The sequence below is a fragment of the Psittacula echo genome (assembly GCF_963264785.1).
Source record: "Psittacula echo genome assembly, chromosome: 4".
NCBI classification, from domain to species: Eukaryota; Metazoa; Chordata; class Aves; order Psittaciformes; family Psittacidae; genus Psittacula; species Psittacula echo.
This window is the reverse complement of record NC_137738.1, coordinates 109,025,193-109,046,024: the sequence shown is the minus strand read 5'-3', so window position 1 is coordinate 109,046,024 and position 20,832 is coordinate 109,025,193. Positions and strand designations below refer to the sequence as shown.

General features: G+C 40.5%; 1 protein-coding gene across 1 annotated transcript in view; it reads right to left on the bottom strand.

Annotated features, from left to right (window-relative positions):
* Positions 1–20,832, bottom strand: part of DTNB (dystrobrevin beta) — a gene marked incomplete at its 3' end in the record, with an annotated part of 198,487 nt that overhangs the window by 139,064 nt on the left and 38,591 nt on the right. The window contains exons 7-9 of the mRNA XM_080615962.1: positions 19,693–19,847; positions 13,964–14,069; positions 6,639–6,805 (exon numbers count right to left, since the gene is read on the bottom strand). Of these exons, the coding sequence (XP_080472088.1) occupies positions 6,639–6,805; positions 13,964–14,069; positions 19,693–19,847 (428 nt within the window). The remainder of the gene's footprint in view (positions 1–6,638; positions 6,806–13,963; positions 14,070–19,692; positions 19,848–20,832) is intronic.

The following is a 20,832-nucleotide window of genomic DNA, read 5'->3' as shown; positions in this document are numbered from 1 at the left end:
CCTCTTATGTGTGTCTCGTTTCCCTGGGAAATAGCAGCTTTTTCTTTCAATTGGATGAGTTCTACTGTAGAAATTTCTAATAACAACTACTTCTCTCTCCTCATTGTTGCTAATCGTGAACTCCTGCCTGTTTGATATCATCTGGAGGCACTGCCATATTCTGCAAAGCTAGGATACTCTTTCCTTCACAAAAGCAGAAAATACAAACAGGAAGCCCCAGGGTAACACAATCCTCTCCACCACAGCAAACCCACAGACTCACAATCCCCTTCCCCCTCACTGGCACCACCACTGCAAACCTCCCAGCTACTATCACCCATGTGCCCACCAATAGCACTGCTGCTTTTTTACCATCTTCTTCCTCTCCTGCTGTTCATCTTGTTTCTTTTCAACTTTATATTTGTGATGTGAATAGCTGAAAACAAATCACGTTTTATGAAGTATCTGCAACTTAGTATCTGTCATAACAGGATCTCAGTCGGCTGGGAATTTGGATGTATGACTGCAAAATCCCCAGTATTAATAAATTTGGTGGTTAAAACCAATAAAGAATTTCACACTTTGAAAAAGGTTTCACACATTCCAGAGTCCAATTTATGGTCTTATTTATTTTCAGCTTTGGATGGGAGAATGGTCTGGTGTGCCTTTATTTTCAGAGGCTTTCAAGCACTCAACATTGCCTTCTGCTACAGAAGCGTAACTGTAGAAACCAGCTGACAACACGCTGCTCTGCCTTCAGCTTTCTCCACACACTCCCCTGGGAACAGCAAGCAGGCAATCCATTTTGTTTTACTTCCTACATGGGCACAGTACATGACTCAGCAGGAGTTACACTACTGCGGCCATTATATCAGTCTGATGGTAACTGACTGATGATTCAAAAAACATCAGGTACATAACTGAAGTATGTGCTCTTTATCTGAAGACAATGCCTCAGTAACCTTTCTGGACACAGGTGTTCATGGTTTTGGTTGTCCTCCAAAGGTTAAGCCATAAGGCATTCATGAAAGGTTTCTTTTCTGCAGCATTCCAAAAGGTTCACAGGATGCAGGTGTCAATTTGGCTCTAGCAATATGCTGGTAGCGCTTTGCAGTTCTAAGCACATTAGCAAGGAACAACTGCAGCAGTTCTTGCTGAACTCCTGTTTTTCAGCACACAACAAGTATTTTTAAATCTCAGTCTCTCTAAGATTTCTTCCTCAGCAAACTCTCTCAGCCTTTTATGTATCTGGACCTATCAGTGGAGGATACCCAAGTTTTCCTCAAGTCAATCAATAAATATTCAAAAGAGAGCGTTTTAGGTTCTTTTTCATCATGCATAGGACAACAGAACTTGTGAGAACCACCAGCTACCGTGTATAAGGAATCAAAGAATCTTCTAAACAGTCATAATTCAGCATGCAGTTACTAGACATTCCCTTCTTGAGCTGGTTATTTGAGATATACACCTCCAGGTTTCCTGTCTTCTAAAACACAAAGTTTGGACTCAGAGGCAGACTACTGGATTAGGTATGAATCCAGATAACCAGACCTGTGTCTGCAACATCACTTCCACCACCACTTTCTAGATGATACATTTAATTAATATTTTAGCTGATCAGGAAGCCAAGGTTGGAACAGGACACATAAATATGATACAAGCTGTCTTTCTGCAGGCACAGTGCTGGTTGGTACACACGCCTTCCACAGCTACCACAGCAGCGAGCTGCAGAACCACATTCCTCAGCAGTGCTACTGAGGTTCCTAAGTAGCAACACTCACAAAGAGTTGTCATGATCCCAAACAGTGTCTACCTACCAGCAACAACATCTGGCTTCTCCAGGTCCAGAGGAAGCTCAAAAAAAGTAAAATAAATACTTCAGAGAGGCTGGAATGTTTGTTCCCTTTTGTAATGTAAAAAGTTGAAGATCCTGGCTCTGCACAGTGCACTCTTCAGGCGATTTCACATTCCACTTTTAGAGTACAAATAAGGTTAAAATACCTTTCCTATTAACCACTGAAGCACTCTTCTTATGGCACTCAGCCTCAGAATCAAATGCAAACCAAGCACTCGGAGTTGGTTATTTTAGTTAACGTATCATCAATACATCAGGCAAGGACTGTCCTGAATTCTACACTTTGTTCAATAAACAATCATTATCTTTATCAGCTTACTGTCCTGGGAAATCAGGAACATACTACAATGAGACCTCTCATAAAACACATGGCAAGTGCTGAGTATGTATGTTCTTAAGTTTAGACAAAACTGAGCTGTGCCTGCATCCAGACGAGCATCACTCTTGGAGCTGCCATGATCCACACAAAGGTATGTGCACCAAATAAAAAACGGACTGGCCCCTTCTGCTAAGATGTTAGACAGATACCCCTGAAAACTGTTTTCTATGTGCAAAAGTCATAAGAAATTATCAGTAAAATGCAACTGTGATGTTCCATGTGTTTGAAACCCCCTTGCATCTGTGTGTTGCCAGATCCTTCTCATTTCAGAATGGCTTATAGAACTTGTCTCTGTCCCCTTGCCTTCCTATCAAAGGATACATCCCTTAAAAAAATACTTCTTCCATCATGAATTAAAAAGCAGGAAACTACAAACTACATTATCAAAAGTTGCCTTTCTAACTTCTTCTAATTGCCTATACATAAACCATGTCCACCTCTACCAAAAGGGTCTAGTAAACAATTGTTACAATGGGTTTAGAAATTCATAGGTAATAAAAAAATAATTAAAACTTGGTTGGCAAGAACATTTGCTTGAAAATTGGTGTTTTAAAGTTATCTGTTTCTTTCTCTCTTCCCCCCCTTTTCCTCCAGTATCTTAGAATCATAGAATTACAAAATGGTTTGGGTAGGAAGGGACCTTAAAGGTCATTCAGTTCTAACCCCCTGCCATGGGCGGGGACACCTTCCGCTAGACCAGGCTGGAGGAAGCTGAGGTGCCCACACCTGCCTCCTGCTCAGGCAGAACAGGTACATGGTGGCCTCAGATGTCCGGGGCTGTTCCTGTGTGCGCGGGGGCAGCATGCCCTCTGCTGGAAAATGTGGGATTATAACAGTTTTTTTCACAGAGCTTGAAAATAGGAGCCCATGTGATGGTGGAAGTTCCCCCACAGACAGCAACATGACCGGGACGCAGAGCACACTGTTTTAACACCGTGTTCCCTCTCATCTTGTTTATGGGGGATTGAATAAAAACATGTTCAAAAAGTTTTAATAACTTTAAGGTAGTTGAAATGGGAAAATAAATGAACCAGAAATACAAGAGATGTAATTCTGAGAGCAAAATCTTATTAACAGCTACTTACAGTATTGCTAGCCTTTACCTCGTTAGATAAAAGGGTCTGTCTTTTGTTTCAGATTTGATTAGTACCGAGTGTAATGACTTCTCAACGGAAGCCACAGATATTATCACTATAGAAACAACTAAACGTTGGGTTGGTTTGTTGATACTCCAACATGTTAAGGGTGGATATAAATAACAAACATTCCATTATTTATAGCAGGAAGAGCATTCTAAGTCAACTACCCTTGATAATAAGCCATCAAACCCAAGGGTAGAAGCCTCGAGGGTAACTTGGCTGGTCTAACATTTTACCTGAAATTTATAGATGAAGGAGGCTGCTTAAGCTTAGCAGACTACAAAAACAAACAAACAGAATGAACAATGACTAATCTACACGCTTTCAAGATGAACAATTTGATTTTCTGTTCTGCTGCATGTACATAACTAAATGAATCAGTGTTTAAGGCTATTTAATAAAACAAAATTGAAATAGCCCAGAAGGAAAATGTGTTTGAAGTTTTTTTCTTTCCCCCCAAACAGGCCTCAACAAGCAGTGTGCTCATGCAGCAAAACCTCTCCTTCAAAACAAGGTTTCTACCTGACCTTATGTAATTACTACAGTAATATATATATTTATATATACTTTTACAGATATATATATATATAGCACCATACTATGTGATTTACAGTATAGAAAAATTATCAAAGGCACTTTTGAATTTCAGGAAAAAGAACCTTATGAAAATACTTATTATTAGTGCTTAATCTGGGTCTTAGGACTCCAAAACTCTGAAAACACACCATACAAGATGGCACTAGATTTGGCGGAATTGAAAGCCCAGGAAAAATAAACTTCTTTTTTTATGGTATCAGCAATGATGTTCAGCTCTGCTCAGCAGCGGTCTTTGGGGCTTCATGTGAGATACTGCTGCTGAGCAGACATGCAAGTAGGTCATGCTATTTCACATGAGGCTGCACCAATGCCAAGATATGATGCGGAGTTTGCAGTTACATCTCCCTTTCTAGGCACCAATATAACTCTTCCACAAGTTCAATGCTGCTGATGCAAGTTCCAGCTGTGTTCTTCAACCTGTTTTCTGCAGAACTGCTCCTCAGGTGTGCATCCTTCACAAAACTTTGTGTCTGCTTAGTCCCACCTGAGACCTTTGCCATTTTTTGTATTGAACTGCATCTTTTTTTAAAACATCCAGAATAGATGCCTTCAAATGCTTCCCTTTGTTGGATGCTCTTCATTTTATTATCAGGTTCAGCTCTGCCCTTCTCCCAGGAAGTACTAGTCACCAGCTAGTGAAGGCAGAAGTGTCCTACTGAAGACTGCCATGAAGAAGACACTTCAGATTCCCTGAGCTCACCAGCTGACAGATTTCATTAAAACTTCTCCATTTTTGTCCTCAATTTCCATCTTTCATCTTTGCTTCACCTGGATACAACCTTTAGCTTCTAAATGTAATCTTTCTTTGATTTGGATTCTGTGTAAGCTGAACAAGAAATGTAAATATCTCCTTCACTCTTTGTACCTTTTATTCTTTTGGCTCACATCCTGGCGTAACTCTGTAGTTGTGCTATACAAACCTCCTACAGGCAGACTTACACAAGCACATCTTTGAAAAGTGTTCCTACCATTTCACCTACTGCTGCAATTTCTTACTAGAAGGAGTTGCATATTGTTCTTGTACAAGACAGCCAAATTTGCTGCTGCTAAATTTCTTTCCACAGACTTTCGGACCAATTGTTTTCAATACCAAATGTATCAATATTTTTATTGGCTATTAAAAGGTAGCCTCTTTCAAGGTTGCCAACTATTATTATTTTCTTACGTACACCCTTTTCTTTTGTTCTACAAAATCCCCAGTATCATCTGCTGTTTCCAGTAATCTGGCTTCCAGTTCCACATTTTGTTTAGTGTTGGTTCTATATGTGTAACTCCCTCTTCTCCTGCTACAGGAAGAGTATGGAAGGAAACTGCTCTAAGAGCCACTACCTAGTCCCGATGACAGATAATGTGAACTCCTGATCTCCAAAGCAAGGTGGCTGCACCCCAGGGTGTCTAGGAGGCATGGTTCCTCACCTGAGCTACTCTTAATCCTTACCTAGGGAGCTGCTTAGTCCATGCTAATGCTAGGGACTGTTCTGACAGTCCAGAGATTCCAATCACACAACAACCTGCACTGTTTAATTTACCAGAAGAGTGACAGAAGTCTGCATATCCTTCTTTTCTATTTATGTAACTTCTCACTCCTCCAATTCACATTATAGCTTAAAATCAACTCATTCTGTACAGCCTATGAAGAATCAAATGCCTCGAAAGTTAGCACTGAAACAAAGCAGGACAGTAGGTTCACAGCTCCTGGTAGCAGAATGGGGCATGCCCATCCAGCCCAACTTGTGGCAAACCCAGGGCTTCAGAAAGAAATCTCTATATTAGAGTTGGAGCTACTATTTAGATAGGTCTTTGTATTAAAACATACACACTGGATTTATATGTACTTAAGGGGATAATGATCTACTGGTAGTTAAGATTAAGCATTCCAGAAGTTTATTACCCATGCAGTTTAAAAGGGACAATATTTAAGACTAAATTTTCCTATCTTTGCCCTCCAACTACTGAATGGTACTAAGCCTCAATTTTCTAAATTAAACAGTAATACTATAATGACTCTTCCTCATGAAGATAATTACTAATTATAATCCAATCATCATTTGAACTTCTCTTTGAATTAGTAAAAGGTTGGGCTTAATCTTGCACCATAAAATAGGGGGTTATATCTAAAATTGTCTATTATTTCTTGAGATGTGATTATCACATAGTCATCCAACTGAATATTATTTCTCATATAATTTCTTTAAGGCTTTTTAGTTAAGAGTTTTCAGTGCATATATTTGCAGTTGTCAGGACAATGACAACACTGAATTTTTCTCTTAAAGAAATACTATATTTAAAGATGTCATTTGGATAAAGTTCCTTTTGTAGCACACCATTCATACTAACTGCTTTACCTTTCTGGGGAGAAAAGGTATTGCAACCTTAAGTCTTCTTAAGCTGGAACAGAGGAAAATATAAGAAAAGTAGGGCTGTTGTGCAGAGGGGAAGAGAACACATGTTAAGGCCCTGAGGAGGATGGTGCTGTCTTGTGTACATTGAACAGCACTTCGAATACCATGACAACCATCAATAAATTAATGTTACTTGTAATAAAACCAGTGCAGTTTTACCTATTCGTATGCTTTCTCTATTTAAAAACCTTTACAAATCCTGCTGTGCAGTTCTACTAAAACATTTACTTTCAGAGTAAGTTAGTGCAGAGGCAGTTGGTTCAGCATGACAAAGAAAGGTGAATTACCCAAGATGAATGCTCCTTCATCTGATGCTGGTTGCTATGAGGACCATTTGCATGGCCGCGCCAAAAACAGTTTTGACAGAGCTGGTAGTTGTGGCACTGCTGGCATCGGTACCGGAAGCCCATCATGCTCTCACACCGGCAGTATGAACATTCCACAGGATGGAAGACTTAGTGGAGATGGGGAAGGAGGAGGGAAAGAAAAAAAAGAAAGTAATAAGTGAATTTTAGGAAAACCTTCACCATCAAATTTCATTGGAGCTTCCACAGGTGCCCACTCCTTCTCCTCCGCCCCACCCCCCCTGGTTATTTTAACCACTAAACCAACTTGTTATTCTGGACAGGTCATGGATTTTGAGTGCAGAGCAGGTAATTTCAGTGAGATTAACCATTAACTTAAGTTAATGGTTCCACCTCACAAGTTCAATATTTTGTCTGCAGATTTCCCTCTCCTGGGATATACTCAGCCCCAGAGGTCTCCACAGAAGTCCAACAATACTGAGAGTACATGTGAGTGGACAGGAAAGGCAGAAAGGCAACAACTGCAAAGGCTAACTGCTGCTGACAGAGATCCCTTTGCCCCAGAGCCAGCTGAGAGCGCTTTTCACAGGAGAGACAAATTCAGAGCACCACAATGGGCTTCTGCCCCACATCACCTCTCAACTGAAGAACTTCCCTCACTCTTCCCCAATAGTGAGTTGCCTCTTGTACCTCTACAGCTTAAACTGAAGAAATGCCTGATGTACCTCTAAATCTTAATATCTTGAGAACTGGAAAATTACATAAGGTATGACCATGCAGTCACCATCAGGAGCAAGCTAATAAACAAACAAATAAATAAATAAATGCTTCTTCCCTGTTCTTCTACCCATGAACAACCAGTCACAGACTTGCTCCATTTAGGACAGAAGTCTTCAGAACAAAATAAAGAGGAATGTGAGAATGAGGTAAAGGTGATATTTTACTATGTGAAATGCATCTTAGAAGGCGAGGCACAGCAGACAGAATGGAAGGGTGAGCGTGGAGGTGAATTACAGGAGCCTACGGTTTTGCATTGCTGCGGGTCTAGAGCATAACTAATCACAGATATGTTTGTTATATACTACCGAAAGATGTAAGAGAAATAATGAGAAAGAGTCTGAAGTTTTGATTTATTATTAAAATGATGACTTAGCTGTTCTAGTTGACACTTGGTGCAACACTGCACAGAGCAATGAGGTTAACATAGAGCTACTGCATCTACGGAAAGGTCTGGCCAGTTAAACAGTGCTCAAGTGCCTGCTACCTCAAGAGTGGATGCATATGCCTAGACTATGGAAAACACATGGCTAACAATCAAAGCAAAGTCAACCTGAGCATTAACGTGATCAGGAATTGCCATGGGTAATTAAGTCAAGATGATCTGAGGGACCTGGGGGTCCTAGTGGATGGCAGGATGACCATGAGCCAACACTGTGCCCTTGTGGCCAAGAAGGCCAATGGCATCCTGGGGTGTATTAGGAGGGGGGTGGTCAGTAGGTCGAGAGAGGTCCTCCTTCCCCTCTACTCTGCCCTGGTGAGACCGCATCTGGAATATTGTGTCCAGTTCTGGGCCCCTCAGTTCAAGAAGGACAGGGACCTGCTGGAGAGAGTCCAGCGCAGGGCAACTAAGATGATTAAGGGAGTGGAGCATCTCCCTTATGAGGAAAGGCTGAGGGAGCTGGGTCTCTATAGTTTGGAGAAGAGGAGACTGTGGGGGGACCTTATTAGTGTATATAAATATATAAAGGGGGAGTGTCACGAGGATGAAGCCAGGCTCTTCTCAATGGCAAACAATGATAAGACAAGGGGTAATGGGTATAAACCGGAACACAAGAGGTTCCACTTAAACTTGAGAAGAAACTTCTTCTCAGTGAGGGTGACAGAACACTGGAACAGGCTGCCCAGGGAGGTTGTGGAGTCTCCTTCTCTGGAGACATTCAAAACCCGCCTGGACACATTCCTGTGTAACCTTATCTAGGTGTTCCTGCTCTGGCAGGGGGATTGGACTAGATGATCTTTTGAGGTCCCTTCCAATCTCTAACATACTGTGATACTGTGATCAGGTGGACAATGCTTTATTGCAGCAACTAGCAACACTGTATAAAGTGAAGGACTAGATCGTGGTAGGGGATTTCGGTATACAAATACCCCATGGGAATGGACTGTAGAAGAACTGGTGACTTTTTTTTTTTTTTTAAATGAAAAAGTAGAGAAAGCAATGGAAAGGAAGACTTCCAGATTTGTATCAAACAGGAGAAAAGAAACTGGTTGAAAAAGATGATGACAAGTGACCTTAACATGACAACAGAGTAATTTTGTGAATTTTGGGAAGTGAAGGAGAGAAAAACGTGACTTCAATGCAGCAGATTTCAGTAAACTCATGGGACTTAGTAAGTAGGCTACAAGAAGAAACAATTCAACAGGAAGTTGGAGTTAGGAGAATTGTCAGTTCCTTAAAAAAACTTATGTTAAAGAAACAAGCATAAGATATCTCAGTGCAGAGAAAGAGCAGACTGCAGTAAAAGACCAATATGGCTAAAATGTAAGAGCTCCTCAACAGCCTAAAATGCAGAAGGAAATCTACAGAAGTGAAAACTGGGACAAATTGTTAACAAGGGTTAAAATATTCAGAAGTTAGAAAAACAGAATGAGAGAAAACTAGCAGGGGATTTAAAAGAGACATTACAAGAATTGTAAGTATGATCCTTAAAAAGGTATGAAATTATACCTCTGTAACTACTGACTTCTCATGTTGTTTTAGCTTGCAGAATACACTCTGGAACAAATACAAAGCCAAGTACTGTAACCACCTGAAGAACAACAGAGAAATGAGCCACAGACAATGTTTGCCAAGTCAACCTAATGTTTTTCCATGACAGAGTAAGTGTCCTTGAAAACAGGAAACGGGCATCAAATATCACCAGCTTTTCATTTTACTTCAGTAATTCTTACTCAATTGGTCTCCCATGGTGTACTCATGACGCATGGAAATACACAGCAGATGAAAGAACTGTAACCTGGATGTGAATCTCATTGGAAAAAGACCACAGAGCAGTCAATTGCCAAAATGGAAAGATCTAATGAGCAAAGGGCTTTATTCCAGGTCACGCACGCTGATCAATATTTTTCATAAACACACTGAATGATCATCAAAAATGTCTGATTTTGGGCATCACCTTTCAAAGAAGATGTGGGTTAATTAAATGTACAGAAGAAAGCAACAGAATTATCTGAATGATATGTGGTAGACATCTTCACTAGGAGTAGACTGTGAGAAGGTACCATCAAACAGGCAAGAGGTACTTACAAAATAGCAATACATTCTCCAGAGCCAGTGGCCAAAACCCAGGTACTTATGGGTTTAAGCTGCAATAATAAAAATCTCATGCTAGAACATTAGGAAAAAACTTTCTCACCCTAACAATATTTAAACACCGATCTCACCACAGCTTCAAGTCCAAGAAGGTGTTGAGACTTTTTGATGGAGAATTTTAAGAAGCAACGGAGCAAATCTTTCAAGAACCTTTACACACATTTGAATTTGCCTTTGGAAAGAAAGATGGGTGAAGTCACAGGTTCCTAAAGACTTTTCTTGCACAGGCAGATGCCTCCCCACACACACTCTCCCGCAATATCCTTTCTGCTTGGGGCAGGGCTGCTGTCTCCTGCCAAGCCAGAGCACTAGGTCACTACCTTAATAAAAGCCAATATACTGATATCAGCTCATCACCCATGTTCCATTTACCTCTGAGTACCACTTCATCTTGTCTCTTCTTCCCCACCTTTTCAAAATTGTCTCTTATCTTCTCTGGCTCCATGCATTTAGAAGAGATTACTATTGATGAAAAGGGGACAACAGTACTACAGTGTCCTGAACAAAAGAATCAAACACTTGAAATTGGCATGCTTGCTTTAAGAAAGCAGTAACAACATTCTAATAAAACAAAACATGAGGCAAAATAATAATGGTGAGAGCACTCAATGTACTGCAAGCAGCATGCTCTCAAAAGGACTGGTGAAGAGAGTATTGGAACAATCATTATCGGAGATTATCAGATCATGGGCAAAGTGTCTGGCCGTCAAGACAGAAAACAAAGAGGTGTACTTTTTTGTTTGTTAGTGGGATTTTTTTTCTTGCTTAGTTTTTGCTTTTATTTCCTTTTTCTGAAAAGTGTCAAAGTTTAGCTATGGTTGGGACACAAATAAAAGAAGTGGAACAGCATGCTTCCTCCTAGTGCCAACCTGCCAGCTTCCCTTCTTGCCTTAACAGCAGGTGGTATAATCCAATGTAGATATTACATTTTTTTTGTTAATTTCTGAATGCTATAAAATACGGTGTTGCAAAGTGTATTTCTCTTCTCTCCTGTTCGGGTATCTTCAGGACTTCATCAGGGACTGTACACTTCATCAGAGACTGTAGTGACAGGACAAAGGGGAACGGGTTTACACTTAAACAGGGGAAGTTCAGGTTAGATGAAAGGAAGAAGTTCTTTACTGTGAGGGTGGTGAGGCACTGGAACCGGTTGTCCAAGGAAGTGGTAAATGCTCCATTCCTGGCGGTGTCAAGGCCAGGTTGGACAAAGCCTAGGGCAACATGGTCTTGTGTGAGGCATCCCTGCCCATGGCAGACGGGTTGGAACTAGGTGATCTTAAGGTCCTTTGCAACCCTAACTATTTAATGACTCTAAAATATTTAATCATTGAAAATGACCATTTAATAGGAGATACTCAATCCAGATCCATAGCAAAAATGAACCCTTATGTATGTCCCATCCCAGACTTAAAAATAAAAAAGTTTCTGCCTTGCTTTTTCCTTAGTGGGCACATCTGTAAGCAGAGCTGTGCTTTCCCTCAACATTTCTTTTCCTACCATTCATGCCAGTAATCCGAAGCTCATTCCTTTTACTGTCTCAATCCTTCAAATCTGCTATTTTTACCTTCCCGTAGTCAAGCCCCCAACACCAAGCCTCCCTTAATTTCTTTTACAGTAGGGATACAATTCCGACTTGATCTCCCTGCCTCCTGAGCCTGCTGTGGCTTGCCACATACCTCTGTACATAAGCTGCAACGACTCCTAATCAGCACTTTTCAGCAAAGGAAATGCTGCTGACTCTGGAGCAAAAATACCACTTGCAACTGGATAAAAGTTTTTGAGGAAGCTAAAATTGTAATAACTTAGAGAGCAACAACAGTGGCATGAATTATTGATGGCAACATAATTCAGCAAGCAGCTCGGGAGATAACTGTAGAAGAGGCTGATAAGAATTAGAAACATAATTCCAATGCCCCAAACATTAGAAGTTATGCTATGAAGTCATCTGAATGCTAAAGACTCATATGTGTAACACAGGATTAAATCCAGGGACTGGTTGGCAGAAGAGACGAGTGAGAAGAATCTGTTGCTGCTTGGAAGAAAGCATCAGTAACAGGGGCACTTATGCAACTGCTCCCAGGGAAGATGGCATATTATAGAGCAACCATATCGCACAGTAAAAGCCACAGATAATGCAGGATAATGCTGCCAGATAATGCAGAAATGCATGCACTAATCTGTAAGGATGATTTTATACTCAGCATCTAATAATTTCCTCCAGGTACTTTCAAGCAGAAAAAAAGACCAGACTATGGATTATCTCCAGATCTTTCCATCATGTCACTTCTGTTCAAACTTCATGTTTAACCATTTCATTCTTGCCTAAGCTCTGTGCAATTCTATCCTGACCTGTAATTCAAATGAACAATCTTCCTATTTCTTTGCCATATTTATTCCACCCTATGTGCTTTTCTTGCAGTAAAAGTTTACAGGGGTAAGAGGATGGAAAAAGAAAGCAAGAAGTCACTGCTGCCCTTCTGTTAATGCAAACTGTCACATCAGGATGTGAAAGACACTGCAGTACCACAGTCTACTTAATACTTTAACAAGTCAACCGCCTCACCTTTTGGTAAGCTTTCCCATAAGATTTGTCTCCATGAAATTCCTCCTTTCAAAATTCTTTAAAAAAAAAACACCCACATTTTTGATGAGACCCTCAGTTATCAGGAAATGTCTGTAAATATATACAGCAACTGGGGAAATTCACCTTCTCTTCTTTTGCAATAAAGAAGGCCCATTGAGCATCACAACTCCAGTCTTGTTCACTACTGAACAAATGCATATTAAATTCACAACCAGATATGCTTTGCAAGAGGACCAAGAGAAGACAATGAAACAAATGCCAAAAACTCAGCATATCAAAATCACAGCAACACTTAACATTGCATAAATGTCAAGAAACAGAGAATGGAATACAGATCATGAAAGCTTAGTTAGAGACAGCCTGCTGAGCCTTGCCTGTAAGATGCTAGGCAAAACCTCCGGCTGAAGTTTATCTACCTGTGTCATAAAAGGAAGAAGTCTATACACCTTGAAATTACTATGAGTACATTAAATAGAAGAAGAGGTAACAACTAGTAGGGCAGGGGTTTTGATGGATGATAGGATGATTTTACTCTGTGTTGTAAAGAAACAAAAGATGGAGTTTATGGCTGAAGAAAAAGAAAAGTTGTGGGTTTTTTTTCTAGAATTCACATACAAAACACCATACACACATGCTGGGTGCAACTGTACAAGAAATTAAACCTTTTTTCCACTATAAACAACGAATACTTTCAATACACTTGCATGACTTTCTGCAGGAAACCTTTCTGCTTCCCTAAACTCCATAAAGCCCTTGCAGCCACTGACTCTTCCATTACTCTTTTCTCACTGTTAGTCTTCAGTTTTGCATCCCTTATTGCTCCTTAAATACTTTCCATAGGCTGTAAATCCAGGGAATTTTAGCTAAGAAAAGGCCTGGAAGCCAGAGGAGCTCAGGATTTCCCTCCCATAGCAAGCACTGAAATGACTCGTGCTCAAATGCTACTTAAGACAGACAGTCGAATAGGAACCAAGATCTTGGGGCGTCAGCACTTGAAAACATATGTTACAGTACTGTTCAAGTGAACGGTTTTAAGAGTGTCAGGACAGGAACATTTAGAGAATATTGTTTCTCTACTACTTGCTTTTTCATCTTCTGCTATCAGTGATGCTAGAACTCTGAAACTAAACTTGCTCTACATTGGTGCTGGTGATTTCATAAAGAATCAGTCTTTATTCCTTTTCCCTCCAACAAAAGTCTGGGCTTAAATGCTCTGGGACTAAGACCATTACAGGAGGAACAACAAAGGCATATGTGCTTTGTTACTTGAGAAAGGATAGCACATTTACATACTTTGAACAGAAACCCTGCTCTGACCAGATGTTTCAAACAAGAAAATATTCCATTTACCATTTTCAACATGGGCAAGTCTGTGCATGAGAGGCAGCCACACAAGGCACTGAGGAGGTGGATCAGCCATCAATGTGTCTAAAAACATGTTTATCATGATCTTTTTCTGCAAAGAAAACAGAAATAGAACTTAATTATGAGAAAAAATACATATATACCTCAAACTACTTAAAATCAAATTCTGTCTAGCAGAAACATTTCATATGCTAGAAAGAGATAAAAATCACAACTTCTTTGCTCAGAGAGTTTCAATCTATGTTAGGCAAGCAGTAACAACACAAAGAAGGTTTTAGTGTAGACATGATATAATCATGCAAAAATAATGATAAACAAATGAACAGAAAACTCCAAGAAATGGAGGGCTGATCAGTCTGGATTAGTTCCCCAGATGCAGTTAAGGATTCTTATTTTGAAGAGGAATACAAAAAATGTGAGCAGAGGTTATTTAATGCAGAAGATGGTATTTCAAACATACAGACATGACTAAAAAGTAGACACATAAAAGAGTAATTACAATGAATATTCATACAGGATGCATACAGTAAATTATTTTTTTAGAAGGCAAAACAGGAAAAAAAGAGGCAAGGGGAGAACCAGACCAAGATTTTAAGCAATGTGACTAAGAATGAAACTGAAATGAAATCATTAGGAGAGGGAAGTCAGGCATGTGAAGAGTAGTATTTCCTAAGGTTTTGGATTCAAGTGAGCAAAAGAAAAGAGCTGCAGTAAATACAAGCAGATGGAGACAACGGGTAAGAAAACCAGTGAGGAATCTTGTGGATACAAAGAAAGAACATGTTGGCTTCTGCACACAAGCAGCAAGATGTGTAAGGATCTCTCACAGGCAGGTGGCCAGCGAGTCAGTTGGTACTTTATCTCACCTTAGCATATGGCAGTGCTACTCCAAAGAGCACCCACAATAGAGAGGACAAGGAGGGCTGGAAGAAAAGGCAGGCTGGGTTTCTAGGGGCTGTGAAATTAACTGTAGCTTTCATTTGCAATTATGATGCCAAAAATGAATGGCTTTTAACTGAAGGAGGGTAGATTTACATTACATATTAGGAAGAGGGTCCTCCCTGTCATGGGGGTGAGGCACTGGCACAGGTTTTTGCCCAGAGAAGCTGTGGCTGCCCCATCCCTAGCAGTGACTAAGGCGAGGTTGGATGGGGCTTGGAGCAACCTGATCTAGTGGAAGGTATCCCTTCCTGTGGCAGGGGGGTGTAACTAGGTGAGCTTTAAGGGGCTTTCCAACTATGATTAGACAGTGATATATGATATGGACAGTGGCAGAACCACCTAAACATAGCAAGAGGTCTTGCTTCTGCTATATACAAGAATATTCCTCAAAAACAAACAAAAAAACCCAAAACAAACAAACAAAAAAAAAACAAACACACAAAACAAAGAAAAAAAAACCAACAAGTTCCCTTTGCACAGTGTGAACCGTATGAATTGTCAAACCCTGTGTATAGAGTGATGCAACTTCATGTAACTTAAAAGAGGCCAGTCGGGACACAGGCTTTGGGTTTTTTCCTTGGGTTTTTCTCACCAGTACAGGGAGGATATTTTGCAACCAATTGACCAAAAAGAATCACACAATACTATCATTTCTACATTTTGTCTGTCTGGGGAGAGGTGTTCTCACTAATAGCTGAGTTGACAAGAAAGCAAACAGCAGTCTCCTCCTAGAAATTATGTCTGAGAGAACGAGCCTAGACAAAGCCCTTTCTTGTAGCTGGTCTAACATTTCCTACTGGGTTCAGAATCCAGCCATGGAACAACCACAAAATATCACTCAGCCACCATCTGTGATGCAACAACAATTAAATAATCCGCCAGCAGGTCCCAAACTCCAAGAACATAAATGGAAAATTAGTAAATGTGAAGGCACATCAGTCATGAGGGTCAAATGCTCCCCAGGAGAACAAACACAATTCTGCATAATCTCTATGATCACCTGCTGACTCTACTCCATTTTAATAACTGTTTTTACCAATTGCTGTTAGCATACCTACTTGTCTTAATAGCTCTGCAGCCTCAGATCTTCCTGCAGGGGGGTGCAGAGACAGCTTATACCAATGCTATTCTTGTATTTGGAAGAACACCATTGGCTTGCTTCAATAGCAAAAAAATAAGCCAGTTTTATTGTTACACTGCCAAAACACTTGTTTCAACAAGATGTTAATGCATGTATTTCCCCACAAAATGCATGTGGGGAAATGTGGCACAAAACCACATCTCCTGAGCCTGCATAAAGATACATGATTTATAACTCTATAGCAGTCAAAACAAGTTATACTGGTCTAAAGAGCTGTGTATTAGATCTCACCTGTATCTCTAACCATTCTGTGTCTTGTGCTCTATTAGAGTATGCTTATGTCATTCTTTATACACAAGACCACCCTGTCCTTAATATATCCTTATTACTCACTTTAGCAACTGTATATCGTTCTCACACTGTTAAGTTTGTGATCTATCTAGTTTAACTATCAGCCATGCTATTGGCAAAGCCGAGGTCAGACAGTACTTCAGCAAAGCTTTTGTGTAGGGCATGCACAAACCAGTGCGTACCCAGGCCTGCTTGTATAGCTTGTGCTGCTGAGTTTCAATAGAACAATGTGCAGTTGGACCGTACAGCAGCCAAGCTCCTGGCTCCCGAGTCTCAGAAGTGAATGTCTCAGCTCAGTAGAAACACTGCAATTAAACTGCTCTGTAAATGAGATGTAAAGTGGACACACCTCTGCAACAACAGGACAGGCTGTGCCATTAACACAGAAGGATTTTGACTAAGGCAGGGAATGTCATGGTGATACAACATCTCTGACAAATACAGGGGCTGTGGCCAAGTGAACAAGTCTTAAGAAAAATATGACATGATATCTTACATCTGTGGAATCCTCCACTTGACCTAGAATAGCAAAATATTACTGGAAGCTCTTTATACATCTGGAAGCCATCACAAAGAATGCAGCTCTTGCCAAAAGCATCCCAATAAACTCCATTTTGTGTGGTCAACAAGTTGGAATTATTCCCTCTGTGACCCAAGAAATGAAACAGTTTGTAGCGTATACCATCACCAACACTTCTTCGCCTATCTGCCATTTCACCTCTCAAACTGCAGCAAACCATTAGGCTTTGGCACCTGGGAAAAGTGTCTCCCGGAACCAAGACCTCCATGGGTAGCCAGGAGCCACAGATGGCCAGGAAGGATTTGCCTCTTGGTAGCTTAAGTAACACTAGGGAATATTCCTGGCACTGAAACTCAAATCATGCATGCTTTCATGTTATTAACCCTGTGCCTAGTTTAACTATTCACTTTCCCAAATGATTGCAGTACCCAGATCAGGTGTTATGATCAGCTAGGAATCATTTTTAATAAACAGTTTCCATGTAAACACCCTGCTTGAGGGAATAAGAGAGTTTAGTAACATGGATGTGATTAGACTATTCCAGTTGGCCTTAGCACCCCAGGACATGTCAAGGCAGTGTTTAGTTAACTACTGCAAACGTGGCTTATGTGTTTGTCATGTACATGTCGAAGTCTGAAACCCTACAGCTTTACCAATGCCATCTGGAGCAAAGTCACAGGCTGTAAAAGGAGAATATCACAGAAGTACCTCTGGGAAGCTTGTTTTCAGATCTGGGAGGCATAAAAAAATGGGATTAATTCTAAACCAGATTATCCATCTACTTCGAGGGACTTGTTTCAAAGTTTTCCAGTAAATGAAAGAACCAGCTTGGGATACCTTGCATATCGGGATTAATTAAAAAAATATTACCACTTTCTACAAACCTGGCCTTAGATGAGAGATTTTGTTTTTCTGAATAAAATTAGAGCAAAGGAATTTCTAAAAGTAAATCAATATGAAGAATTAGCTTTATTGTTTATGGGAGCCAAAGCCAGAGTGCTAAGACATGCTGCAGGCAAGCCACATGCAAATCAGAATCATATAACTGTTTAGGTTGGAAAACACCTTTAAAATCATCAAGCCCAGCCACTAACCCAGCACTGCCAAGCCCACCACTTAACCATGCCCATAAGTGCCACATCTACACATTTGTTAAATCCCTCCAGGGACTCCACCACTTCCCTGTGCAGCCTGTTCCAATGATTGACAAATCTTTTGGGGAAGAAATTTTTCCTAATATCCAAACTAAACCCCCACCTTGCTACGACTTCCTTTCAGGCAGGTATAGAGAGCGATAAGGTCTCCCCTGAGACTCCTCCAGGCTGAACAACTCCAGTTCCCTCAGCCACTTCTCACAAGACTTGTGCTCCAGACCCTTCACCAGCTTCGTTGCCCTTCTCTGGACCCGCTCCAGCACCTCAATGTCTTTCTTGTAGTGAGGTGCCCAGAACTGAATACAGGATGCAAGGCGCAGCCTCACCAGTGCTGAGTAGAGGGGGATGATCCCTGGCCCTCCTTGGCCACACTATTGCTGACACAAGTCAGGATGCTCTTGGCCTTCTTGGCCACCTGGGCACACTGCTGGCTCAGATTCAAGGGCAGTTACTATACCTCACTTGGCTACAGTAGCAAAATTTGCATTAACTATCTTAGAGATCTCAGCCAACTGTCAAAGCCTAGGGAGCTACACCAGCCCTTCTTTAGGGGTAAGAAATGTCACTTCCAGAACCCAGGCTTCTGAACAAAACAAAACCCCATCCCTGTTCCTCTTGCAGACCTAGACAGACCGTGTGGGGCTTAGAATCCAGTGTCTGACTTCCATAGCCACATAGTGAGGCTGAGGCTCTACATTCAAAAGCAGTGCCACTTGTGTGGAATATGATTTGATTAGATCAGAAAGGGTGACATATCCATGCAAACAAGTATGGCCCACAAATGTATCAGCCACTATGGAAACACAAATAAATATTTATTAATTACACTATTGGTAAAACAAAATTCTCTCCTCAGTAACTCCCAGCCCTCATCATTTCCTAAATTAAACGCTCTTTCCTACTGTGTTGTGTTTCAAATATTCTAATTACTGATTAAGTTTAACAAAAATTACTATAAACCCTAAATCTAAATACTTCAGAAACCCTTCTTCCGGAACATAATCATGACCAGAATCTAAACATTCAATTTTAGGTCTACAATTATCTAGGTTCATGCTTACAGTTGATTTAAGGATTATTTATACTATTTACACTATTTCAAATTAGAAACAAATCCTTGGAACGATTAAATTGCAATAAATGCATAAAGAAATAAAAAGCTCTTTAAGATCATTATTACAACATCTACTCCAAACATCATCTGTAGTGGACATATTTTGGAAAAAACAGCTATACCAATAAGCATAATGGTAAAATTGATTTAAAAATAAACTATGTGCACACCAGGTATTTATGTTGTACAGGCCGAACCACATAACAAGTGATTTGTTGAAACTAACTCTCTTAAAACACTGAGAAAGCTTAATAATTAATCACAGGAAAATAGTAAAAACGCTGTGCTTTATGTTTTAGAAAAGAAAGAGATCATCCTTGCTGTTCTGATGGGGAACTGAAGTGTCCCTTCAAGGAGGGGGAACAACCAAAATTATGCAAAATCGTTTAGTTGCCTAAGACTCAGGCATCCTATTTTTAATTACTCAGACTGTCCTAAAACTGCTCAGGTGATATAGTACTTATTACCACCCCCTCTCCAAACCTCCCATCCAAACCATGACCCACCCAGGCTTAACACGTGATACAGAAATCCTGGGTGGTTAATGCTTACTTGTTGTGGGAAACAGGTCCGAACAGAATGCTCTGTGTATCCAAAAGAAGGCCCCTCAAAGACAGCGGTTGGAAGTTTTAGAACTTCTTTCAAAAACTGATCAAACTTTGTAAATATCATTAGTCCATTTGAATCTGATATTTGAGAGAAAATATCTGCAAGAAAATATAATAAAACCCTACAGTAAATACATGCTTACTACAGGAAAAAAATAATTATTCCAATCCATTTAAGCCCCAAGAGATTTCTTTTTGGTTTCTTCTGAACATAATTTCTTATGAAATTATCAAGATGAAATTTATAAATGAACATATTTGAACATGTTATGATATACATCTTTCTGTTTCCTCCATCCCATCTTGCACAGTTTGAGATAAGATTCTGCCAGTGCATTAACTGGAAGGCGAAGCAAGGAGGCAGTATAAAAGTTACGGAACATGACATCTTCAAGCTTACACTTTCAAAATAAACCTAAAAATCCTCTGAGAGGTCTCATAGAATTAAAAGAAGTTGTAAGAATCAGAAAGTCCAAACTGGCAAAGCCCATGGTAAGCTGGGTGCATGTCACTGCCAGGCTGAGTTCCAGCACCACAGCGTTGGAGGAGAGTGTGGGACAGATGTGCTGAGAACTGGGGTGTCCTGATCTCTCTCCCTGGCTGAGACTCCCCAGCAAGGCAGCTGAGCTGAGGGAGAGAGGAAATTGAGTTGAGTTTTGTACCAGAGAAACTGCACACAATGGAGAGCTGGATTATGAACTTCTGACCTTACACAAAAATTATGTTGAAATTAAGAATTAAGCTGAAAGAAGGTAGATTTAAATTAGATATTAGAAAGTTCTTCACTGCAAGGGTGGTGAGGCCCTGGCACAGGTTGCCCAGAGAAGCTGTGGCTGCCTCATCCCTGGCAGTGTTCAAGGCCAGGTTGGACGGGGCTTGGAGCAACCTGGTCTAATGGAAGGTGTCCCTACCCATGGCAGGGGGTTGGAACTGGATGAGCTTTAAGGTCCCTTCCAACCCAAACCATTCCATTATTCTATGACTCTATGATAAGAGGAATGTGTGGTATGAGATAAGGTATGCTTTTTAATTAGCTCCGTGGTGCTAAACGCATTTCTGAAACCACAAAGAGGGTTGAGCAAGG